This window comes from Mustelus asterias, chromosome 10, assembly GCF_964213995.1.
Source record: "Mustelus asterias chromosome 10, sMusAst1.hap1.1, whole genome shotgun sequence".
Lineage (NCBI taxonomy): Eukaryota > Metazoa > Chordata > Chondrichthyes > Carcharhiniformes > Triakidae > Mustelus > Mustelus asterias.
Genome location: NC_135810.1, coordinates 90,059,097 through 90,079,803, shown reverse-complemented (window position 1 = coordinate 90,079,803; position 20,707 = coordinate 90,059,097). Strand labels below are relative to the sequence as shown.

The window sequence follows — 20,707 nt, the reverse complement described above, 5'->3', positions numbered from 1 at the left end:
ATTTTGAGGATAAACATTCCTATTTTAATTAAATAGAGACTGCTGAGTTCATTTTCTGACCTTGGTTTCCAATTTATTTGTATTCTTACTGACTTTCATCTTTTCCTTATCTCACGTGGCACCTCTCCAGTTTTGTCTGAGGTCATGCTGCATCTTGACTTTTAGTTAACTTCTCTTTGTAGATTATATGATCACTCCTATCCAATGTTTTGCAAGATTTTAGAAGCATAAAACGTGTTCTTCCTGGCTCAAATAGCACTTTTATTCTTAATCATTGCATTTACAGATTGACGAGAACGATAGCAAACTTTTAACTTATGTACTGGATAGTTGTACTTATAATTGGTTATTCAATACCAGTTATGTTACTGAACATATGGTCCGGAGGCACGAGTTTAAACTCTACCGAGGCAGTTATGGAATTTGTATTTAGTTAACTTTTAATTCTAGATTTATTTCATTATCAGTAATATGATCAAGTGACCAGACTGTCAAAAAATGCAACTGGTTCACCAATGTCCTTTAGAGAAAGAAATCTGTTGTCACAGTCTAGCCTACATTTGACTCCAAATCCACAGCAATGCAGTTGATTCTTAACTATCCACAGAAATAGCCTAGCAAGCCCCTCAGTTGCAAAAAACCTGCTATAATAAAGTCCAATAAGAATACCAGACAGAACATTTGACATCTACCTAGGCACTGGAGATGACAAAAATAGACCTGGCCAGTTGACCCTGCAAAATCATCTTCACTAACATCTGGGGGCCAATGCCAGGATTAGAAGAGCTGTCCCAAGGGGTGAGTTGAGCCACAGAAAATTCATATTCATCATACCTTACAACCAATGTTCCAATGTCAACCTTCAACACCATCCCTGGTTTTGTTCTGTCTCACTGGCAGGTCAAACCCAGCAAAAGTGAGAGCACAGTGGTATACAGTCAAGCAGAATGGCCCTAGGAACCTTTAACACTGGTTCCAGACGACCCCATGGAGACTCACGCCAACAGGTTCAACATAAGCAAGGAAACTTGCTGATTACGACTGAATGCCCCCTTTAAGTCCCAGGATATCACTGCAAGAGTTCTTGAAGGCAATGTCATAGGCCCAACCAACTTCAGCTGCTTCATCAGTGACCTTCCCCCCAAACAATGTCAGAAATGGGGATGTTTGGTGTTGAATGCAGAGTCTTTAGTTCCATTTTCAACTCCCAGATACTGAATCAGTACAACTCCGCATGGAAGACCAGAACAACATTTGGGCTTCAACAAATAGGTGCTAAATGACATTTGAGCCACACACTTGCCTGGCAGTGACCATCTTCAAAAAGAGAGAATCTAGCCATCTTCCCATTACATTGAACAGGATTACCACTGAAACATCTGCATCAACATCCAGTGGATTACTACTGACCAGAAATTTAAATGCTGTGGCTGCAAGAGCAGGACATAAACTGACTATGCTGGCATTGCCTCACTTCCCAAAGCCTTTCCAATAGAAGGCATAAGTCATGATTGTGATGGAATACTTTCCACCTGCCTAGACGAGTGCAGCTCCAACACCACTCAAGAAGCTGGGCACCATCCAGGACAAAGTAGCCTATTTAATTGGCACCTCATTGAGCTCCTTCTCCACCAACAACGTACAGTGGCAGTAGTGTGTAATATTTACAAGATGCACCACAACAACTCGCCAAGGTTTATTCAACAACACCTTTCAAACTCTTGACTGCTACCACCTGGAAGGACAACAGTGAGAACACCTAAAAAGGAAACACCATCACACTCAAATTTTCCTCTAGGTCATGCACCATCCTGATATGGAAATATCTCATTCCTTCATCATTACTATGTCAAAAATCGAGGAACTCCCTTTCTAGCATCACAGGACGGCATGGTGGCACAGTGGTTAGCACTGCTGCCTCACAACGCCAGGATCCTGGCTCAGTTCCCGGCTGGGTCACTGTCTGCGGAGTCTGCACGTTCTCCCCGTGTCTGCATGGGTTTCCTCCGGGTGCTCCAGTTTCCCCCCACAGTCCGAAAGATGTGCTGGTTAGGTGCATTGGCTATGCTAAGTTTTCCCTCAACGTACCCGAACAGGTGCTGGAGTGTGGCGACTAGGGGATTTTCACAGTAACTTCATTGCAGTGTTAATGTAAGCCTACTTGTGACACTAACAAATAAATTTTAAACGTTAACACTGAGATTCACATGGACTGCATGTAACGGTTCAAGTGGCTCAACACCAGTTTCTCAAGGGCAACTAGGGATGGACAATAAATGCTGATCTTGCCAGCAATGCCCACATCCCATGAACGATTTTTAAAAATTGGATGCATAATAAATGCTGTTTGGTAATGTTTACTCATGATAATTTTAATGCAACATGTTTACAAATTATTCAGCATTTGAGTAGGTTGATTTCTGGCAAGTGTTTCTTTGATTTGTGACAGCTTTTGATTAATAATTCTGACTTGTTTCTAAAGCTATACATAAAACAAATAGTATCAAGGCTCAGACTTACCAAATGAAAAGCTTTACTATCTGGTTTTACTTTATGTTTCTCCATATACTTGATAAGGCTGCAGTTGGTATAACTGGAAGAAATAAATTCCAAGCAGTTAACACATTTTGAAAAGTTTGGTTTCTTGTAAGGAAACAAAAATCTTAATTTCTACAAATTTTAATTTCTACAAATTTTAATTCCAATTTACGATTGGCAGACAAATACAAGTGAAAAACTGTCCAACCTATCTAATTAGCAAACAAGTTATTCCCCTGTGAGCTTTCTCTGACAACCTAGCTGAAATTAGTGAAGAACTTCACAACCAAAATCAGAAAACGTGGTCACAAGCAATAACTGACCTACATAGTGGGGTGTTTCTTTTAACTTCATCTGAATATCAAAAAGGCACTTGATTCCATTTTCCCCATATACTGCATTCCCGAGTCAACGAGGCAGTAATGAGGGGATGCAACTTCAATATAATGGGAGGTTAGAAAAAGAAAATCAGAAAAATGGTTCGTAAAGTGGAATTGCCAGTCACAAATCATTGTTGAAGCAGATTTTTTTTTTTAAAAAGTTGTTCGAAAAATCAGAAACATTAAAATTTATGGAAGCAGGAAGTGGGATTAGTTAAAAATATACTGCTGCAGTCTTGATGAACTGAATTGTCTATTTCGGTACTGTAACATTTTGAAATACTATCTTGTCCACAATGGCTCTTTGCCTCCATGGACGTGGTTTCTGCTGGAAGTTACCATGCGTTGTGACTGCAGCCATACCTCCCTTCAGCCAATTTCCTTTTAGGAGGAATCAGTAGGAATACATATCAATGCAAGGTCTCCCACACTCCAATCACCCTGTGTACATCCACAATTCTTAATGGTGGTAGTGACACAGGAGACACCACTTCTCAAAAGAATGGGCATGCAACAAACAAATTTACAGAGAAATTTCCAAGATTTGATCTCACAAAATATTGGTTGCAGTAGCCGAATACCAAGGCATCAGAGAGTCTAATAATTTCCTCTGCTCATTCAACTTTCAAATACAAATATATTAAGCCAAAGAAGCACAGAATAGAAGTGGATGGTTCTCTATGGGATTAGTAAATTTGTCCAGGAAGTAGCTGAGCCAAACAAACTGGTGTATTAGATAAGAATAATGTTCACTTGGCTGAGTACCGAATGGTGATCAGTACTGCTAAAATTGTATCTCATCTAGCATTTGATGCCGTCAAGGAGAAGATGGAAGCACAGAAAATGGCCAGAAAAATGAGAGAAAAAGAAAGTGGCTGTTTCTTAATTAAGGGATCAGCTTGGAAAACAACAGTGCCAAAATGTTCATTATCTCAGCTCAACAACGTAACATCTTTCTACCCTGTGAATGGTGTCAAAAATTGCAATGCATATTTGCTTATAGTATGGCCATGGTACATATAGAATCAAGTTCGATTTTTCTCAGGACTTTCTGGTGAAGAACATCATAATTTCAATATTTTCAAAAATATTTGGCCAAATCATACTGTGTGATGAGTATACCAGCTAGCCTCGATTCCATCCGCCTAACATACAATGGCTCTGAACATCAGCTTAGTGGCAAAAATGAAGAGCTTTTCTCAGTTTGTGTCTTTTCTATGTAATATATTACATTGTGGTAGGACACAAACATTCATTTCACAAAGATACTATCCTCAAAACAACTTTTGATTTTATGTGCTCATAAATCTATTTTCTGGCTACACCCGAAGCTTACAAGATGCCAGTCAGGATTTGATTACTATCAGTCATAGCATCTGAGGAAATACAAGTGCTTTGAAAGTTTAACATGCATCACTAGACAACTAATCAACATCACAGTATATTCAGACAAACTTAATTTTAACAGTAGGCAACAATACCCATCAGATGGTTTTCACCAGGCCTTTTGTGTGTGTGCACATATATGTATTAATAGTCCACTATGCAAGCAGTTTGGCTTCTCAAAAGGCATGCCTCCATTTCAAAGAATGCAAATAAAAATCCTCTTGTTAATTGCAAGGTACAAATTCCAATGGTAAAAATACCTGAAAAGTATGATTACATCGGTGAAGATTAAGGCAATTAACTACCCTAAGAACTTACCCATTTGTTAACTTAAAAAAAAATCTGCAAAGATTCAAAAGAACTTTAATTGGTTTGTCTATATACCTTATTAAATAACTGATGTAAAATGATTCTGTTACATGATCTGCCTTCAACAAACTGGCCATTTTTGCTGCTGCTGTAAAGGATTATGTAGAAAATTACAGAGTTCTCCTAATTTCCCACCACAACTTGAATGGAACCCTCAGAAAAATGACATACATGGTTAAAACTGCTGTTGATGCCATTTCGGTGGGGTTTTCACTGATCCCCTGGTGGAGTTGAGACTGATTGGCAGTAGCCCCAAGGAATTTCAGGATCAATTTTCTGAAAATTTCAATTACTGCCTGTTATCCAAATAAATCCCTCTGCAAAAATAACGACTAGCAATTAAAGCTGCAGGTAAGAGGGAAAGCCTGAAGTTCTCAGTTAGGCAAACATACAAAATAATATTCCCTAGATGTAAGCTGTACCCCTTCGCTCAGATGGTAATGGAAGAATGCTAAAATAATTCAACAGTCTATCTTCCAATGGCAAAACAGCTACACCTGATAGCACAAAGTAGCTGGATAACTGTTGGACTAATTTCTGAATTTATCTGTGAATAAATCTGGTAAGATTTAATCCTAATTTAATTAGTGTACAGCCACTCCACCCAGCATTGGGGATTCTTCTCCAGGCAATGATGACTTCTGGAATTTGTCCTTTCGAATTCCACGGGAGAATCCATGAGAGGTGTTACAAAGAGGGCCACCTTTCTAGTGTCATTAAGAAAATGTGGGGTTTGTTGTACCTATTGGGATTTGTACTGAGCTCACTAAATGCTTCTGCTATGTCCAGAACACAGTAAGAGTTTTAACAACACCAGGTTAAAGACCAACAGGTTTATTTGGTAGCAAATGCCATTAGCTTTCGGAGCACTGCTCCTTCGTCAGATGGAGTGGATATCTGCTCTCAAACAGGGCATACAGAGACACAAAATCAAGTTACAGAATACTGATTAGAATGCGAATCTCTACAGCCAACCAGGTCTTAAAGATACAGACAATGTGAGTGGAGGGAGCATGAAGCACAGGTTAAAGAGATGTGTATTGTCTCCAGACAGGACAGCTAGTGAGATTCTGCAAGTCCAGGAGGCAAGCTGTGGGGGTTACTGATAATGTGACATAAATCCAAGATCCCGGTTTAGGCCGTCCTCGTGTGTGCGGAACTTGGCTATCATTTTCTGCTCAGCGACTCTGCGTTGTCGTGTGTCATGAAGGCCGCCTTGGAGAACGCTTACCCAAAGATCAGAGGCCGAATGCCCGTGACCGCTGAAGTGCTCCCCAACAGGAAGAGAACAGTCTTGCCTGGTGATTGTCGAGCGGTGTTCATTCATCCGTTGTCGTAGCGTCTGCATGGTTTCCCCAATGTACCATGCCTCGGGACATCCTTTCCTACAGTGTATCAGGTTGACAACATTGGCCGAGTTACAAGAGTAGGTACCGTGCACTTGGTAGACGGTGTTCTCACGTGAGATGGTGGCATCCGTGTCGATGATCCGGCATGTCTTGCAGAGGTTGCTGTGGCGGGGTTGTGTGGTGTCGTGGTCACTGTTCTCCTGAAGGCTGGCTAGTTTGCTGAGGACAATGGTCTGTTTGAGGTTGTGTGGTTGTTTGAAGGCAAGAAGTGGGGGTGGCCTTGGCGAGATGTTAGTCTTCATCAATGATATGTTGAAGGCTCCGGAGGAGATGCCATAGCTTCTCTGCTCCGGGGAAGTACTGGACGACGAAGGGTACTCTGTCCACCGTGTCCGTCTTCTGAGGTCGGTCGGTGTGGTTTTTCGCTGTGGCGCGTCGGAACTGTCAATCGATGAGTCGAGTGCCATATCCTGTTCTTATGAGGGCATCTTTCAGCGTCTGGAGGTGTCTGTTGCGATCCTCCTCATCCGAGCAGATCCTGTGTATATGGAGGGCTTGTCCGTAGGGGATGGCTTCTTTAACGTGTTTAGGGTGGAAGCTGGAGAAGTGGAGCATCGTGAGGTTATCCGTGGGCTTGCAGTACAGTGAGGTGCTGAGGTGACTGTCCTTAATGGAGATGCGTGTGTCTAAGAATGCAACCGATTCCGGAGAGTAGTCCATGGTGAGTCTGGAACTTGTTGATGTCATCATACAGTTGTTTCAGTGATTGTTCACCATGAGTCCAAAGGAAGAAAATGTCATCGATGTATCTAGTGTATAGCATCGGTTGAAGGTCCTGTGCGGTGAAGAAATCTTGTTCGAACCTGTGCATGAAGATGTTGGCATATTGAGGTGCGAATTTGGTCCCCATGGCTGTTCCGTGTGTCAGGATGAAGAACTGGTTGTTGAAGGTGAAGACATTGTGGTCCAGGATGAAGCGGATGAGTTGTAAAATTGCATCTGGAAACTGGCAGTTGTCGGCGTCGAGTACTGAGGCTGTTGCAACAATGCCATCATCATGGGGGATGCTGGTGTAGAGTGCCGAGACATCCATTGTGACGAGGAGTGCTCCTGGTTCAACTGTTCCACGTGTGTTGAGTTTCTGTAGGAAGTCCATAGTGTCGCGACAAAAGCTGGGGGTTCTTTGTACAATGGGTTTCAGGATGCCCTCGACATAGCCGGAGAGGTTCTCGCACAGGGTCCCATTGCCCGATACGATGGGACGGCCGGGTGAATTTGCCTTGTGTATCTTTGGGAGGCAGTAGAGATCTCCAACGCGGGGAGTACATGGGATGAGAGCACGGAGGGTGCTCTGAAGGTCCGGATCAAAGGTCTTGATCAGAGTGTTGAGTTGACGGGTGTGTTCTTTGGTCGGATCTGTGGGTAACTGTCTGTAGTGTTCCTCGTTGTTCAGTTGTCTGTATCTTTAAGACCTGGTTGGCTGGAGAGATTCGCATTCTAATCCGTATTCTGTAACTTGATTTTGTGTCTCTGTATGCCCTGTTTGAGAGCAGACATCCACTCCATCTGACGAAGGAGCAGCGCTCCGAAAGCTAATGGCATTTGCTACCAAATAAACCTGTTGGACTTTAACCTGGTGTTGTTAAAACTCTTACTATATTTACCCCAGTCCAACACCAGCATCTCCACATCATGTCCAGAACAGCCATTTCCCTAGGGCAGGATTTCAGATTACACTACCATAGAGGATCCTGGCATACTATACAAAACCTAACACTGAGCAAAATATAGCCTCTCATCCCGAGCCTTCAAATAAACTGGCTCGGGACTGTATCATTCACCACATAGCCTTATTGCAAAATGTGAAAATTCCACTTTGGCAGATGTCGATCAAGGAACACCAGCATGGATTTGGAGTTTTTTGATGACACAATAGATTAGGCTGATGAGGGTAATGCGTTTCAGATGATGCTCATGAACTTCCTCTAAGATGGCATGATGACATGCCATATAAGAGGCTGGTCAGCAAATCAAAAAGACAGTGGTATAATGGATACAAAGTTGGTTTGAGTGATGGGAAACAGTAGTGGTGAACAGTTGCTTTTTGGACTGAACAAATGTATACAGTGGTGTTCCTCAGGTCAGTACTTGGACCACTGCTTTTTAAATTTATATTTATGACCTACATATGGTTGTGCAAAGTGCAATTTTTGCAGATTACACAAAACTTGATAGTATTGTGAAATGTGAGGGTGATAGTGATAGACTTCAAGAGTTCACAGACAGGTTGATGAAATGGGTCGACATGTGCCAGATATAATTTAGTGCACAGAACTGTGAAGTGATACTTTTTGGTAGGAAGAACTAAGAGAGACAGTACAAAATAAATGACTTGCAGGAGCAGAGAGACCTGGGTGTGTACGCATACAAATTGTTGAAGATGGCACGGTAGGCTGAGAAAGTGGTTAAGGCATACTGGATCCTGGGTTTCATAAATAGAGGCATACAGAACAAAAACAACGAGGTTATGGTGAACCTTTACAGAACACTGGGTTGGCCTCAACTAGTGTAATGTGTCCATTTCTAAACACCACACTTTAGCAAGTGTGTGGTGGCATTAGAGAGGGTGGAGAAAAAAAGAGACTGGTTCTAGGGATGAGGGACTTTAATTATGTAGACGGCCTAGAAAACCTGGAGCTGTTACCCTCAAGAAGACAGAGGTTAAGGGGAGATTTCATGAGGGGTCTAGACAGAATAGATTGGGAGAAACTGCTCGACTGGCGAAAATGAAATGACACCGATTTAAAATAAATTGCAACATGAAGAAAACATTTTTACAATGCAGCGTGTAGTTAGGATTTGGAAAGGATTGCGTGAGTAATGAAGGCAGATTGGACAATTAACTGAAGAGAATAAATTTAAAACACTATGGAGTTAGGGCAGGGAATGAGACTCGCCGAGTTACTCGTGCTAAGAGTCTGCTAGACATGAAAGTCCAAAAGGCCTCCTCCTGTGCTATAATCGTTCTATAATTCTAAAAAAAGTACATTGTTTCATAGTGACTGTGCTCTTTGCATGCAAGTTAATTACAGAAGTTAAATTAAAAATAAACTCACGTATTTCTTCTGAAATCTTTCATCAACGTTGAATGTTCTGGCATTTTTTTAATGTCTTCCCAATCTTTATCTGGCAACAAATCATTGAATAAAATGCATGTTAATTTAGACTACTGTCCATTCATGACCTTAGTATGCTTCTGGTTTGTATTAACTTTTTAACATGAAGAATTACATATAGAATATATGGCACAGAAAAAGGACATTAGGTCCAACCACTGATGCCAGTGTCTGCTCCAATTGAGCTTCCTTCCAATCTTTCTTATTTAAAATCTACTATTGTAGCCATCTATTCCCTCCTCACTCATATATGCATGTCTAGATTTGCCTTAAATGCATCAATGTTATTTGCTTCCTTGTGGTAGCAAGTTCCACATTTTAAAGTAGAGCAGTTTCTTCTGAATTCACTGTTGGATTTCTTTGACTATCTTATATTGATGGCCTCTAGTCATGTCTTCCCCATAAGGATATTTTTCTCCCTGTATTCACTATGAAAATCTTTCATAATTTTAAAGACCTCAATTAAGTTACCTCTCAGCTTTTTTTTTGCAGAAAAAAGAGTCCCAGTCTGTCATTACTTCCCTGATGCACATGCCCAGATTTCTGATATCATCCTTCTAAATCTTCTCTGCACCCTCTCCAGTACCTCTACATCCTTTCTATAATATAGCAACTAGAACTGTACAAAGTAGTTTAAGTGTGTTCCAATCAAGGTTCATTACAGGTTTATCATAACTTCCCTACTTTCCAATTCCATCCCTCGAGAAACAAAGCCTTGTATTTGATTTGCTTTTCATATGGCCTTTCTAACCTGTACTTGCACTCCGAGATCCCTTTGTTTCTCTACCCCATTTAGACTTGCACTTTCCAAGTAATAAATAACTTTACTATTCTTCCTACCAAAATAAACAATACTCTCATATATGTATCTGTGTTGACCTTTATTTGCCAATTATTAGCCCATTCTGCAAGTCATTAATATCTTCCTGTAATTTGTGGCAGTGCCTCTCAGTACTAGTACTGATACCCCCCCCCCCTCAATTTGGTGTCATCCACAAACTTAGAAATTGTATTTTTGATTCCAAATTCACAGAAATTATAGCAGGCAAAAATACTTAAATTCTTTTAATTAGCCCAATGTATTTACACACAGGAACTTCTTTTTAGCACATTCATCACTGTTGCTTGCCATTTCAACTCAGCACCTTGCTTTCATGCGCCCGTCCTTGGCCTGCTGCAATGCTCCAATGAAGCCCAACGCATGCTGCAGGAACAGCATCTCATCTTCTGGTTAAGCACAGTACAGCCTTCAGGACTCAACACTGAGTTCAACAAATTTAGACTGTGAGCTTTCTGCTCCATCTTAACCCCCTTTGTTATATATCCCATACATTTTTTGTTTCAATGCAAAACCTTCTCCTCCCTGCCCTCTCCCACTGGGCCATCTGTCACTTGTTCATAGGTTTTGCTACATCTTTGTTGCAATCTCTCCCAACTCCCACTCAGCACTGTTCCAGCTGTCCACCCTCTTAAACAGTCAAACGTCCAACACATTTCTGCTCCCTTTTAGTTCTGAAGAGTTGTCAAATGGGCTTGAAATGTTTGAAACTCTGTTTTCTCTCCCTACAGATGCTGGCAGTCCTGCTGAGTTTCCTTGCATTCTCTGCATTTGTTTCAGATCCCAGCACCTACAGTATTTTGTTTTCATCTTGCTTTTGTGTTCAGTGCAACCCAATTAAAAATAAACTTCAAATTCAGTCTGTTGGTCCTGAAGCATGACTTGAGATATAAATACTAAGTTTAAGTAGGGTGAATAAAATATACTTGTCTTCTGGTCAAAGTAGCCCAAACTATACTATTGAAGCTAAAAACAAAGTGGATTTCTGTTACCAGAGTTTGTTGAAACTTGGATCCTACAATGGCACAAAAAAGGTAATTCAAAACAGTGCAAAACCCAACCAAATGTCTTCTTGCTCTGAAGCAGTGCTTTCTGTATCACATCAGCAACCTTAGACGGAAGCATTAAATGCACCGTATAAAATGTTTTTTTTAAATTAATCAACCAAAGGTCAAAATAATTTTGGCTAATTGACTAACCACGTGTGAAAAATTAGGAAATGAACATTAAGTCGACTAAATGTGTGTTCTGAGCACACTAATCCTTGCGACTACATAACAATGTACAGCAGGCATGAGAGAAGGTTAAACTCTTTCCATATCTACTGTCATTGCCATATTCTAAATATCAAGATCAATTCCTACATGCTGTGATTCAAGTCTTAGACCTTCCATTTGTGTGCCCTGCAAATAACTAACTAAACAACCAAACATTACCTCGTCGACCTACTTTCCAACTCATTCAACAAGAGTTCTCAAGCTACCACCTTCAGTGCATTTATGTGAAGACTTTTGGACAGTCTTCAAGTTCTTGTCCACCACTTAACTAAAGCAAGCAACAAGTGGCCATTTATAGTCATATGAAACATTTTTTTATTTTAAATGCCTTCTTACTGCAAGTGAAACACTCAGATTGTTAAAGCAAATTCACATTGCCCAACAGAGGTTACAAGCAGCTTCTAAGCCCGCCATTGAACTAAAGTTAACCAGTTTGGAAAATTGAAAAGCACCCAAACATGGAATTTTTGCAGATATTTAATTCTTTGCTGCTGGGTTTAGCCAACAAAAATACTCCATCACCTTTTTGTATATGGATTTTAATAGAAACCATAGCTGCTATTTTTAAATTTGCAGGAACATTGTTACATCGAATACACAAAATTTCAAATATTCAACAATTCTGGACATGCAGCATTAATTCCACATATCCATCATTGACGTATAGAAACAAGAAACACAAAAACTTAAATTAATCTGAGATCAGTTCAGTCAAGATTTCAAACTCACCTGCTGGAAATCCCATTACATTGAATATCCTATCCAGCTGGTCATGGTGATAAGGATTACTAGTCTTGATATCCTCCTGACGACAATGAAAAATAGGCTCAGATGTTAGCAGCTCAGCAAATATGCAGCCAATAGCCCAAATATCTAATAAAATAGAAAAAGAGAAGACCAGTAAGAAATTGAACAAAACAAATAAACTGGAACTTTTCAACTTCTGAAGATCGGAAAGCATGTTTACTTTCTTGTTTGATCATTTAGAGACATTATTCTGATTTTCTTTTATTTGACAATAGAATTTCACACACTGCTAATAAATGAAATAAGCTTCATTCTGAAACAAAATGGGTTACTCTGCATTTCAAAACAGCACTTAGAGTATTCTTGTCTATGAAGAAAGATTGACCAGTTCAGGCCTATGATGACTGGAGTTTAGAAGAATGAAAGGAGATCTAGTTGAGATATACAAGATGCTAAATGGGATTGACAGGGTAGACTTATAGCAGATGTTTCCCCTCATAAGGCATTCAAGGCATCCAAGAGGCCTTGGTTTTAGGCTGAGGGGTGGCACATTTAAAACAAAAATGAGGAGGAATTATTTCACTCAAAGTTTCTTGAATCTGTGGAATTCTCTACTCTAGAGCGCAGATGATGTTGGAATACTAAACAAATTTAAGGAGGCGATAGATAGGTTTTTAATTAGTAGCAGGATGAAGGGTTATGGGGAGCAGGCAGGAAAGTGGAGATGAGGCCAAAACGAGATCAGCCATGATCATATTGAAGGGCAGAGCAGGCTCAAGAGGTTGAATTGGCTACTCCTGCTCCTATATAATTGAACTATGAAGTTGTAAATACAAATTGAGAAATACAAGCTGTGAATTATAATTTAGAAAATTTTCTTTGTAATTACAAATTTCAGAATTTATAAGCCATCTACTTTTTTTAATACCAACAACTTTGCCTTATTTTAACTTTGATAGACTTTAACAGATTCTTAAATCATTCTTTACAAATGAAAAACATAAAATAATTACATTTAGAAAAATACAACATTCTATATTTTAAGACAGGTTAATAGGAAGTTAAATGAAACAAGCTTAAGATTTTACTTCGCAAATGAATGATGTACTTTTTTAGTCATTCGGTAAGAAAAAGCTTTGATACTCAAATTAAACTAAATAGCATTCGGTTGTTCATTTTTATTGCATTCAGAAATGCATGTGCATATGTCTCTGCATAAATTTTAATTCCAAATTGTGTTTCCTAATTTTCCAGTATTATCTGGGTAGCACATAAACTTTAAAACTAGATTTCTAATATAACTATTTATTTGTTTTTTTTCCTGAGAAAGGAGAAAGTTTTCCAATTTATTTCAGAACTCACCAATGGCTTTGGTATAATGTCTTGCCCCAAGTAGCAATTCTGGTGCTCGATACCAAAATGTTACTACTACTGGATCCAAGTCTGCTAAAGGCTTCAGAGGCGAATTAAACAATCGAGCAAAACCCATGTCCGCTGCATGAAAAGTATTGAAGAATATACAATGTTGAAAAAGTTAAAATGAACAATGGTGTAACAGCACACAGCAAACAGATTTTTATATGGTGTTTCTTCCCCAGACTATAATTAGTCTCTCCATTTATACCAGACTACAGACTCTGCCAAAGTTGCTCTATACCAGATTCCAATTGTTGTTCAATTGCAATGCAGAGACAATGATGCAAAGTCAACTGCCTCAGATATTTGTCTTTCAAAACACACACAATCATGTTTCACCAGAGAGGAATGAACCACGAATCCAAGATTTCAGCAGTTGGATTTTTCTCATTTTCCTCCACTTTTGTGTCCAGTTCCTGTACATTTTGTTTATCTCACTTGCTGTATTCCCCCTCCCACCATTTTTCTTTTAGCTTTTATGGGCAACTGGTAACTATTCACAATCATAAAGAAAGAAACCAGACACAGATTGAAGAGAGTCTTCCAACACTAGGAACAGAGAACCAGTCAGCAAACAAGTTTGGATAATCAAGGATTCAGTAGCAAATGCATGGAGACGGCTAAAACAATAAATAGTTGCAGAAAGAACACACGAAAACAGCTCGGAGGAAAAATAATTACGGGGGAGTGGGGGAAGAGTGGAGGCAGCAAGCAGGAGAACAGATGGCGATGTCCAGAAGAAGTGAGTAGCACAAATCTGTGGAATATTTAGTTTTACTGCACCGGCACTCATGGAAAATGAAAGGTTGTGAGACACAATGCAAACACGCATTCTCAGAATACTCGAGGTATTATGAACTTTTAGTTAAATTACCATAAAAAGAGGCAAAATATTTTGTAACAAGTTCCAGTAGATCACCAAGTCAACAGAATGCTGTTTTTACAGCTACAAATTTACAAATACAACTATTTACAGCACAAATGGAGAACATTTGGCCCATCAAGGTCATGCCAGTTCACTAAAGCAATTCTGTTAGCACCATTCCTCTGCTCTATGCCCATACCCATGCAGGTTTATTTCCAAGTGCCCATCCAGCTTATTTCCAAATCATTAATTGCTGACTGAGGGTGGAAGCAGAGTCAAAGTTCCAGGTAATTACCACTCTGCATAGAAAATTTCTTCCTCACATTTCCCCCTGCATCTATTGCCCAAAACCTTAAATCTATGTCCCCCAGTCCTTGTACCATCAGGTAATGGCAATAGCTTTTCTCCGTCTGCCTCATCTAAACTCATCATAATCTTGCACATCTCTATCAAACCTCCCCTAAATCTCCAATGCAGCCTAAATATTGAATATTTAAGAATTTTCAGGTAATCCAAAGATTGTTTCAGCTTTGGAAAAAATGGTTACTTCTTGATGTGAATGAAATTAAGGAGGAACCCTCCTGCTGATTACCATGTACCAACCCCCCTCAGCTGATAAAACAGTACTCCACTATGTGGAACACCACTTGGAGGAACCGCTGATGGTGACAAGGGTGCAGACTGTTTGATTTGATTTATTATTGGTATACAGTGAAAAGTATTGTTTCTTGCACACTATACAGAGCATACCGTACATAGAAAAAGAGAGTGCAGAATGTAGTGTTACAGTCATAGCTAGGGTGTAGAGAAAGATCAATTTAATGCGAGGTAGGTCCATTTAAAAGTCTGATGGCAGCAGGGAAGAAGCTGTTCGAGTCGGTTGGTACGTGATCTCAGACCTTTGTATCTTTTTTCTGATAGAAGGTGGAAGAGAGTGTGTCTGGGGTGCGTGGGGTCCTTGATTATGCTGGCTGCTTTTCCGAGGCAGCGGGAAGTGTAGACCGCGTCAATGGCTGGGAGGCTGGTTTGAGTGTTGGACTGGGCTTCATTCACAACCCTTTGTAGTTTATTGCAGTCTTGGACAGTGCAGGAGCCATACCAAGCTGTGACACAACCGGGAAGAATACTTTCTTTGGTTCATCTATAAAAGTTGGTGAGAGTTGTAGTGGACATGCTAAATTTCATTGGTCTCCTGAGAAAGTAGAGGCGTTGGTGGGCTTTCTAAACTATAGCTCCAGCATGGAGGGACCAGGTCCAGTTATTGGTGATCTGGACACCTAAAAACGAAGCTGTCGACCATTTCTACTTTGTCCCCATTGATATAGACAGGGGCATGCCCTCTATTACGCTTCCTGAAGTTGATGATCAGCTCCTTCGTTTTGACAACATTGAGGGAGAGATTGTCATCGCCATTATTTGAGATTCGACCCACTCCAAATCGCCATTGTTTGAGATCCAACCCACTATGGTGATGTCATCAGCAAACTTGAAGATCGAGTCGGAGGGGAATTTGGCCATAATGCCATAAGTGTATGAGGAGTATAGGAAGGGGCTGAAGACATAGCCTTCTGGGGCACTGGTGTTGAGGATGATCGTAGAGGAGCTGTTGTTGCCTATCCTGACAGATTGCAGTCTGTGGGTTAGGAAGTCTATGATCCAGTCGCAGAGGGAGGAACCAAGCCCCAGGCCACGAAGTTTGGAGACGAGTTTCGAAGGAATAATGGTGTTGAAGGCTGAGCTGTAGACGATAAATAGGAGTCTGGCATAGGTGTCTTTGTTATCTAGGCAGGCTGGTGCAAAAGGTTAAATCTCACGGGATAAAAGGTGAGCTAGCTAGATGGGTAGAGAACTGGCTTAGCCATAGAAGGCAGAGGGTAGCAGTGGAGGGGTCTTTTTCTGGTTGGGGGTCTGTGACTAGTGGTGTTCCGCAGGGCTCTGACTGGGACCTCTGCTGTTTGTGATATATATAAATGATTTGGAGGAAGATGTAGCCGGTGTGATCAGTAAGTTTGCGGACGACAGCAAGATTGCTGGAGTTGCGTATCGTGATGAACATTGTCAGAGAATACAGCAGGATATAGATAGGCTGGAACATTGGGCGGAGAAATGGCAGATGGAATTTAATCCAGATAAATGCGAAGTGATGCATTTCGGTAGATCTAATGCAAGGGGGAGCTATACAATAAATGGCAGAACCATCAGGAGTATAGACACACAGAGAGACCTGGGTGTACAAGTCCACAGATCCTTAAAGGTGGCAGCACAGGTGGAGAGGGTGGTGAAGGAGGCATATGGCATGCTTGCCTTTATTGGACGGGGCATAGAATATAAAAGTTGGCATATGATGTTGCGGCTGTATAGAACGTTGGTTAGGCCACATTTAGACTACTGCGTCCAGTTCTGGTCGTCACACAACTAGAAGGACGTGGAGGCTTTGGAGAGAGTACAGAAAAAGTTTACCAGGATGATGCCTGGTATGGAGGGTCTTAGCTATGAGGAGAGATTGGGTAAACTGGGGATGTTCACCCTGGAAAGACGGAGGATGAGGGGCGGCCTAATAGAGGTGTATAAAATTACGAAGGGCATAGATAGGATGAACAGTGGGAAGCTTTTTCCCAAGTCGGAGGTGACGAACACAAGGGGTCACGGGTTCAAGGTGAGGGGGGCAAGGTTCAACACAGATGTCAGGGGCTCGTATTTTACACAGAGGGTGGTGGGGGCCTGGAATGCAGTGCCAAGCAAGGTGATTGAGACGGACACGCTGGGATCATTTAAGACTTATCGAGATAGCCACATGAACAGACTGGGAATAGAGGGATACAAACGAATGGTCTAGTTGGGCATATGAGCGGCGCAGGCTTGGAGGTCCGAAGGGCCTGTTCCTGTGCTGTATTGTTCTTTGTTCGGTGTTCCAGGGTTGAGTGTAGGGCCAGGGAGATGGCATCTGCTATGGACTTATTGCGGCGATAGGTGAACTGTCGTGGATCCAGAAAATCTGGGAGGCCGGAATTGATTCGTGCCATGACTAATCTTTTGAAGCACCTCAATGATGGATGTCAGAGCCACCGGATGATAATCACTAAGGCATGCTGCTTGGATTTTCTTTGGTACCGGGATGATGGTCATCTTCTTGAAACATACATAGAAACATAGAAACCCTACAGTGCAGAAGGAGGCCATTCGGCCCATCGACTCTGCACCGACCACAACCCCACCCAGGCCCTACCCCCACATATTTACCCGCTAATCCCTCTAACTACACATCTCAGGGACAATTTTTAACCTGGCCAATCAACCTAACCCGCACATCTTTGGACTGTGGGAGGAAACCGGAGTACCCGGAGGAAACCCACGCAGACACGAGGAGAATGTGCAAACTCCACACAGACAGTGACCCGAGCCGGGAATCGAACCCAGGACCCTGGAGCTGTGAAGCAGCAGTGCTAACCACTGTGCTACCCGTGCCGCCCTAATAACATAGATATCATAGATAGATATCATAGGTTCCCTACAGTACAGAAGGAGGCCATTCGGCCCATCGAGTCTGTACTGGCCACAATCCCACCCAGGCCCTATTCCCTTATCCATTTACCCTGCTAATGCCCCTGACACTAGGGTCTAGTGGGCAGCACAGTGGTTAGCACGACTGCCTCACAGCGCCAGGGTCCCAGGTTCAATTCCGGCCTCGGGTCACTGGCTATGTGGAGTTTGCACGTTCTCCCTGTGTCTGCGTGGGTTTCCTCCGGGTGCTCCGGTTTCCTCCCACAGTCCAAAGATGTGCAGGTTAGCTTGATTGGCCATGCTAAATTGACCCTAATGTCAGGGGCATTAGCAGGGTAAATGGATAAGGGAATAGGGTCTGGGTGGGATTGTGGCCAGTACAGACTCAATGGGCCGAATGGCCTCCTTCTGTACTGTAGGGAACCTATGATATCTAAGCAGGTGGGGATCTCAGGGTGGTGTAGAGAGAGGTTGAAGATGTCTGCGAATACCCCCGCCAGCTGGTCCACGCAGGATCTGAGTGCTCGTCTGGGTACCCCATCCAGACCAGTCGCTTTCTGTGGGTTGAATTTCTAGAAGGCTGCTCTTACGCCTGCAGTGGTGACCTCGGATACAGGTTCGTCCAAGGCTTCCGGGGTGGAGGGCATGTGCTCACTGATCTCTTGCTCAAAACGGACTTAGAATGCGTTGAGTTCATCAGGGAGGGGTGCATTGGTGCCGGCGATTTTACATGCCTCCATCTTGTAGCCTGTTATGTCTTGCAGACCTTGCCATAGTGCCATGTACCCTGGGTGGGAGACTCCAATGTCGATCGCCAAGTTTGGCTCAGTAGAACCACCACAGACCAAACTGGCCAGGTCCTAAAGGATGTAGTTGCTAGACAGGGACTGCGGCAGGTGGTGAGACAAAAAAATACTTGACCTTATCCATCTGTCTACCGCAGATGCATTTATCCCTGGCAGTATTGGTAGGGCTCAGCACCACATAGTCTTGTGGACTTGAAGTCAGTCTTAATATTAAGGATACCCTCCATCTTGATGTGTGGCACTACCACTGTGCTAAATGGAATAGACTTTGAAGGGATCGAGCAACTCAAGACTGGGCATCCATGAGGTGCTGTGGACCATCAGCAACAACACAATTATACTCAATCACCTCAATGTAACCTCATGGTCTGGTATATACCCCAGCCTACGATTACCACCAAGCCAAGGGATCAACCTTGGCTCAAAGAAGAGTGCAGGAGAGTATGCCAAGAGCAACATCAGGCATCCATAGAACTGTGGTGTCAAACTGGTGAAGCTATAATACAGGACTACTTGCATTCCAAGCAGCATAAGCAGCAAGTAATAGACAGATCTACGCAATTCCACAACCAATGGATTAGATTTAAGCTCTGCAGTCCTGCCACATCCATCGAAGCACCTCATAATGATGGATGCCACAGCCACCGGATGATAGACACTAAGACACGCTGCCTGGATTTTCTTTGGTACCGGGATGATGGTCATCTTCTTGAAGCAGGTAGGGATTTCAAATTAGTGCAGAGAGAGCTTGAAGATGTCTGGTAATATCCCCGCTAGCTGGTCCACGCAGAATCTGAGTGCGTGAATCATTGAATCTAGAGTGCAGAAGGACGCCATTCAGCCCATTGAGTCTGCACCGACCACAATCCCACTCAGGCCATATCCCCATAACCCCATGTATTTACCCTGCTAATCACCCTGACACTAAGGGGCAATTTAGCATTGCCAATCCACCTAACCCGCACATCTTTGAACTGTGGGAGGAAGCCGGAGCACCCGGAGGAAATCCACGCAGACACAGGGAGAACGTGCAGACTCCGCACAGACAGTGACCCAAGGCAGGAATCAAACTTGGTTCCCTGACATTGTGAGGCAGCAGTGCTAACCATTGTGCCACCGTGACGCCCCACATTTAAACAGCTCACTGGAGGAGGAGATTCCCGATCCTCAATGGTGGAAGAGCCCACCACATCAGTGGAAAAGATAAGGCTGAAACAATCACCCAAGGAGGTGCCAAGTGGATGATCTATCTCAGCCTCCTCAGAAGGCCCCCAGCATCAGAGGTGCCCGTCTTTAGCCAATTTGATTCATTCCACGTGATATATCAAGAAATGGCTGAATGATACTGGAAAGGCAATGGACCCTGACAGTATTGCGGCAATAGTCTCTCAGACTTGTGTTCCAGAACTCACCACATCCCGAGCCAAGTTGCTCCATTATTGTTACAACACTCGCATCTACCCAGCAATGTGGAAAGTATGTCCTATACACAAGAAACACGGCAAAGTTAACCCGGCCAATTACTGCCCCATCAGTTTACACTCGATTATTAGTAAAGTGATGGAAGGGGTCATCACTAGCACTGTCCAACGGCACTTCCCCCACAATAATCTGCTCACAGGCGCCGAATTTGGGTTCCACCCAGGTCACTCGGCTCCTGACCTCATTCCAGCCTTGGTTCAAACCTGGACAAAAAAGCTGAATGTTGCTTCATCAACAACCTTCCTTCTATCATAAAAGTCAGAAACGGGAATGTTCACTGATGACTGCACAATGTTCAGTATCATTCGCAACTCCTCAGATACTAAAGCAGTCGATGCCCAAATACAGCCAGACCCGGACAATATCCAGGCTTCGGCTGACAAGTGGCAAATAACATTTATGCCACACAAGTGCCAGACAATGGCCATCTCCAACAAGATGATCTAACCACGCCCCTTGACATTCAATGACATTACCACCATTGAATCCCTTGCTATCAACATCCTGGGGCGTTAGCATTGACCAGAAACTAAACTGGATGAGCCATATAAATACTGTGGCTACCAGAGCAGATCAA

The 20,707-nt window shown here is 42.3% G+C and overlaps 1 protein-coding gene across 10 annotated transcripts in view; it reads right to left on the bottom strand.

Annotated features, from left to right (window-relative positions):
• Positions 1–20,707, bottom strand: part of cdk8 (cyclin dependent kinase 8) — a 113,766-nt gene that overhangs the window by 9,107 nt on the left and 83,952 nt on the right. For 8 of the 10 annotated variants that reach the window (XM_078222175.1, XM_078222177.1, XM_078222170.1 and 5 more), the window contains 4 exons: positions 13,423–13,554; positions 12,043–12,186; positions 9,139–9,208; positions 2,521–2,593 (listed from right to left, as the gene is read on the bottom strand). In XM_078222175.1, the coding sequence (XP_078078301.1) occupies positions 2,521–2,593; positions 9,139–9,208; positions 12,043–12,186; positions 13,423–13,554 (419 nt within the window). The remainder of the gene's footprint in view (positions 1–2,520; positions 2,594–9,138; positions 9,209–12,042; positions 12,187–13,422; positions 13,555–20,707) is intronic. The other 2 variants (XM_078222171.1, XM_078222172.1) reach the window with 1 other exon arrangement.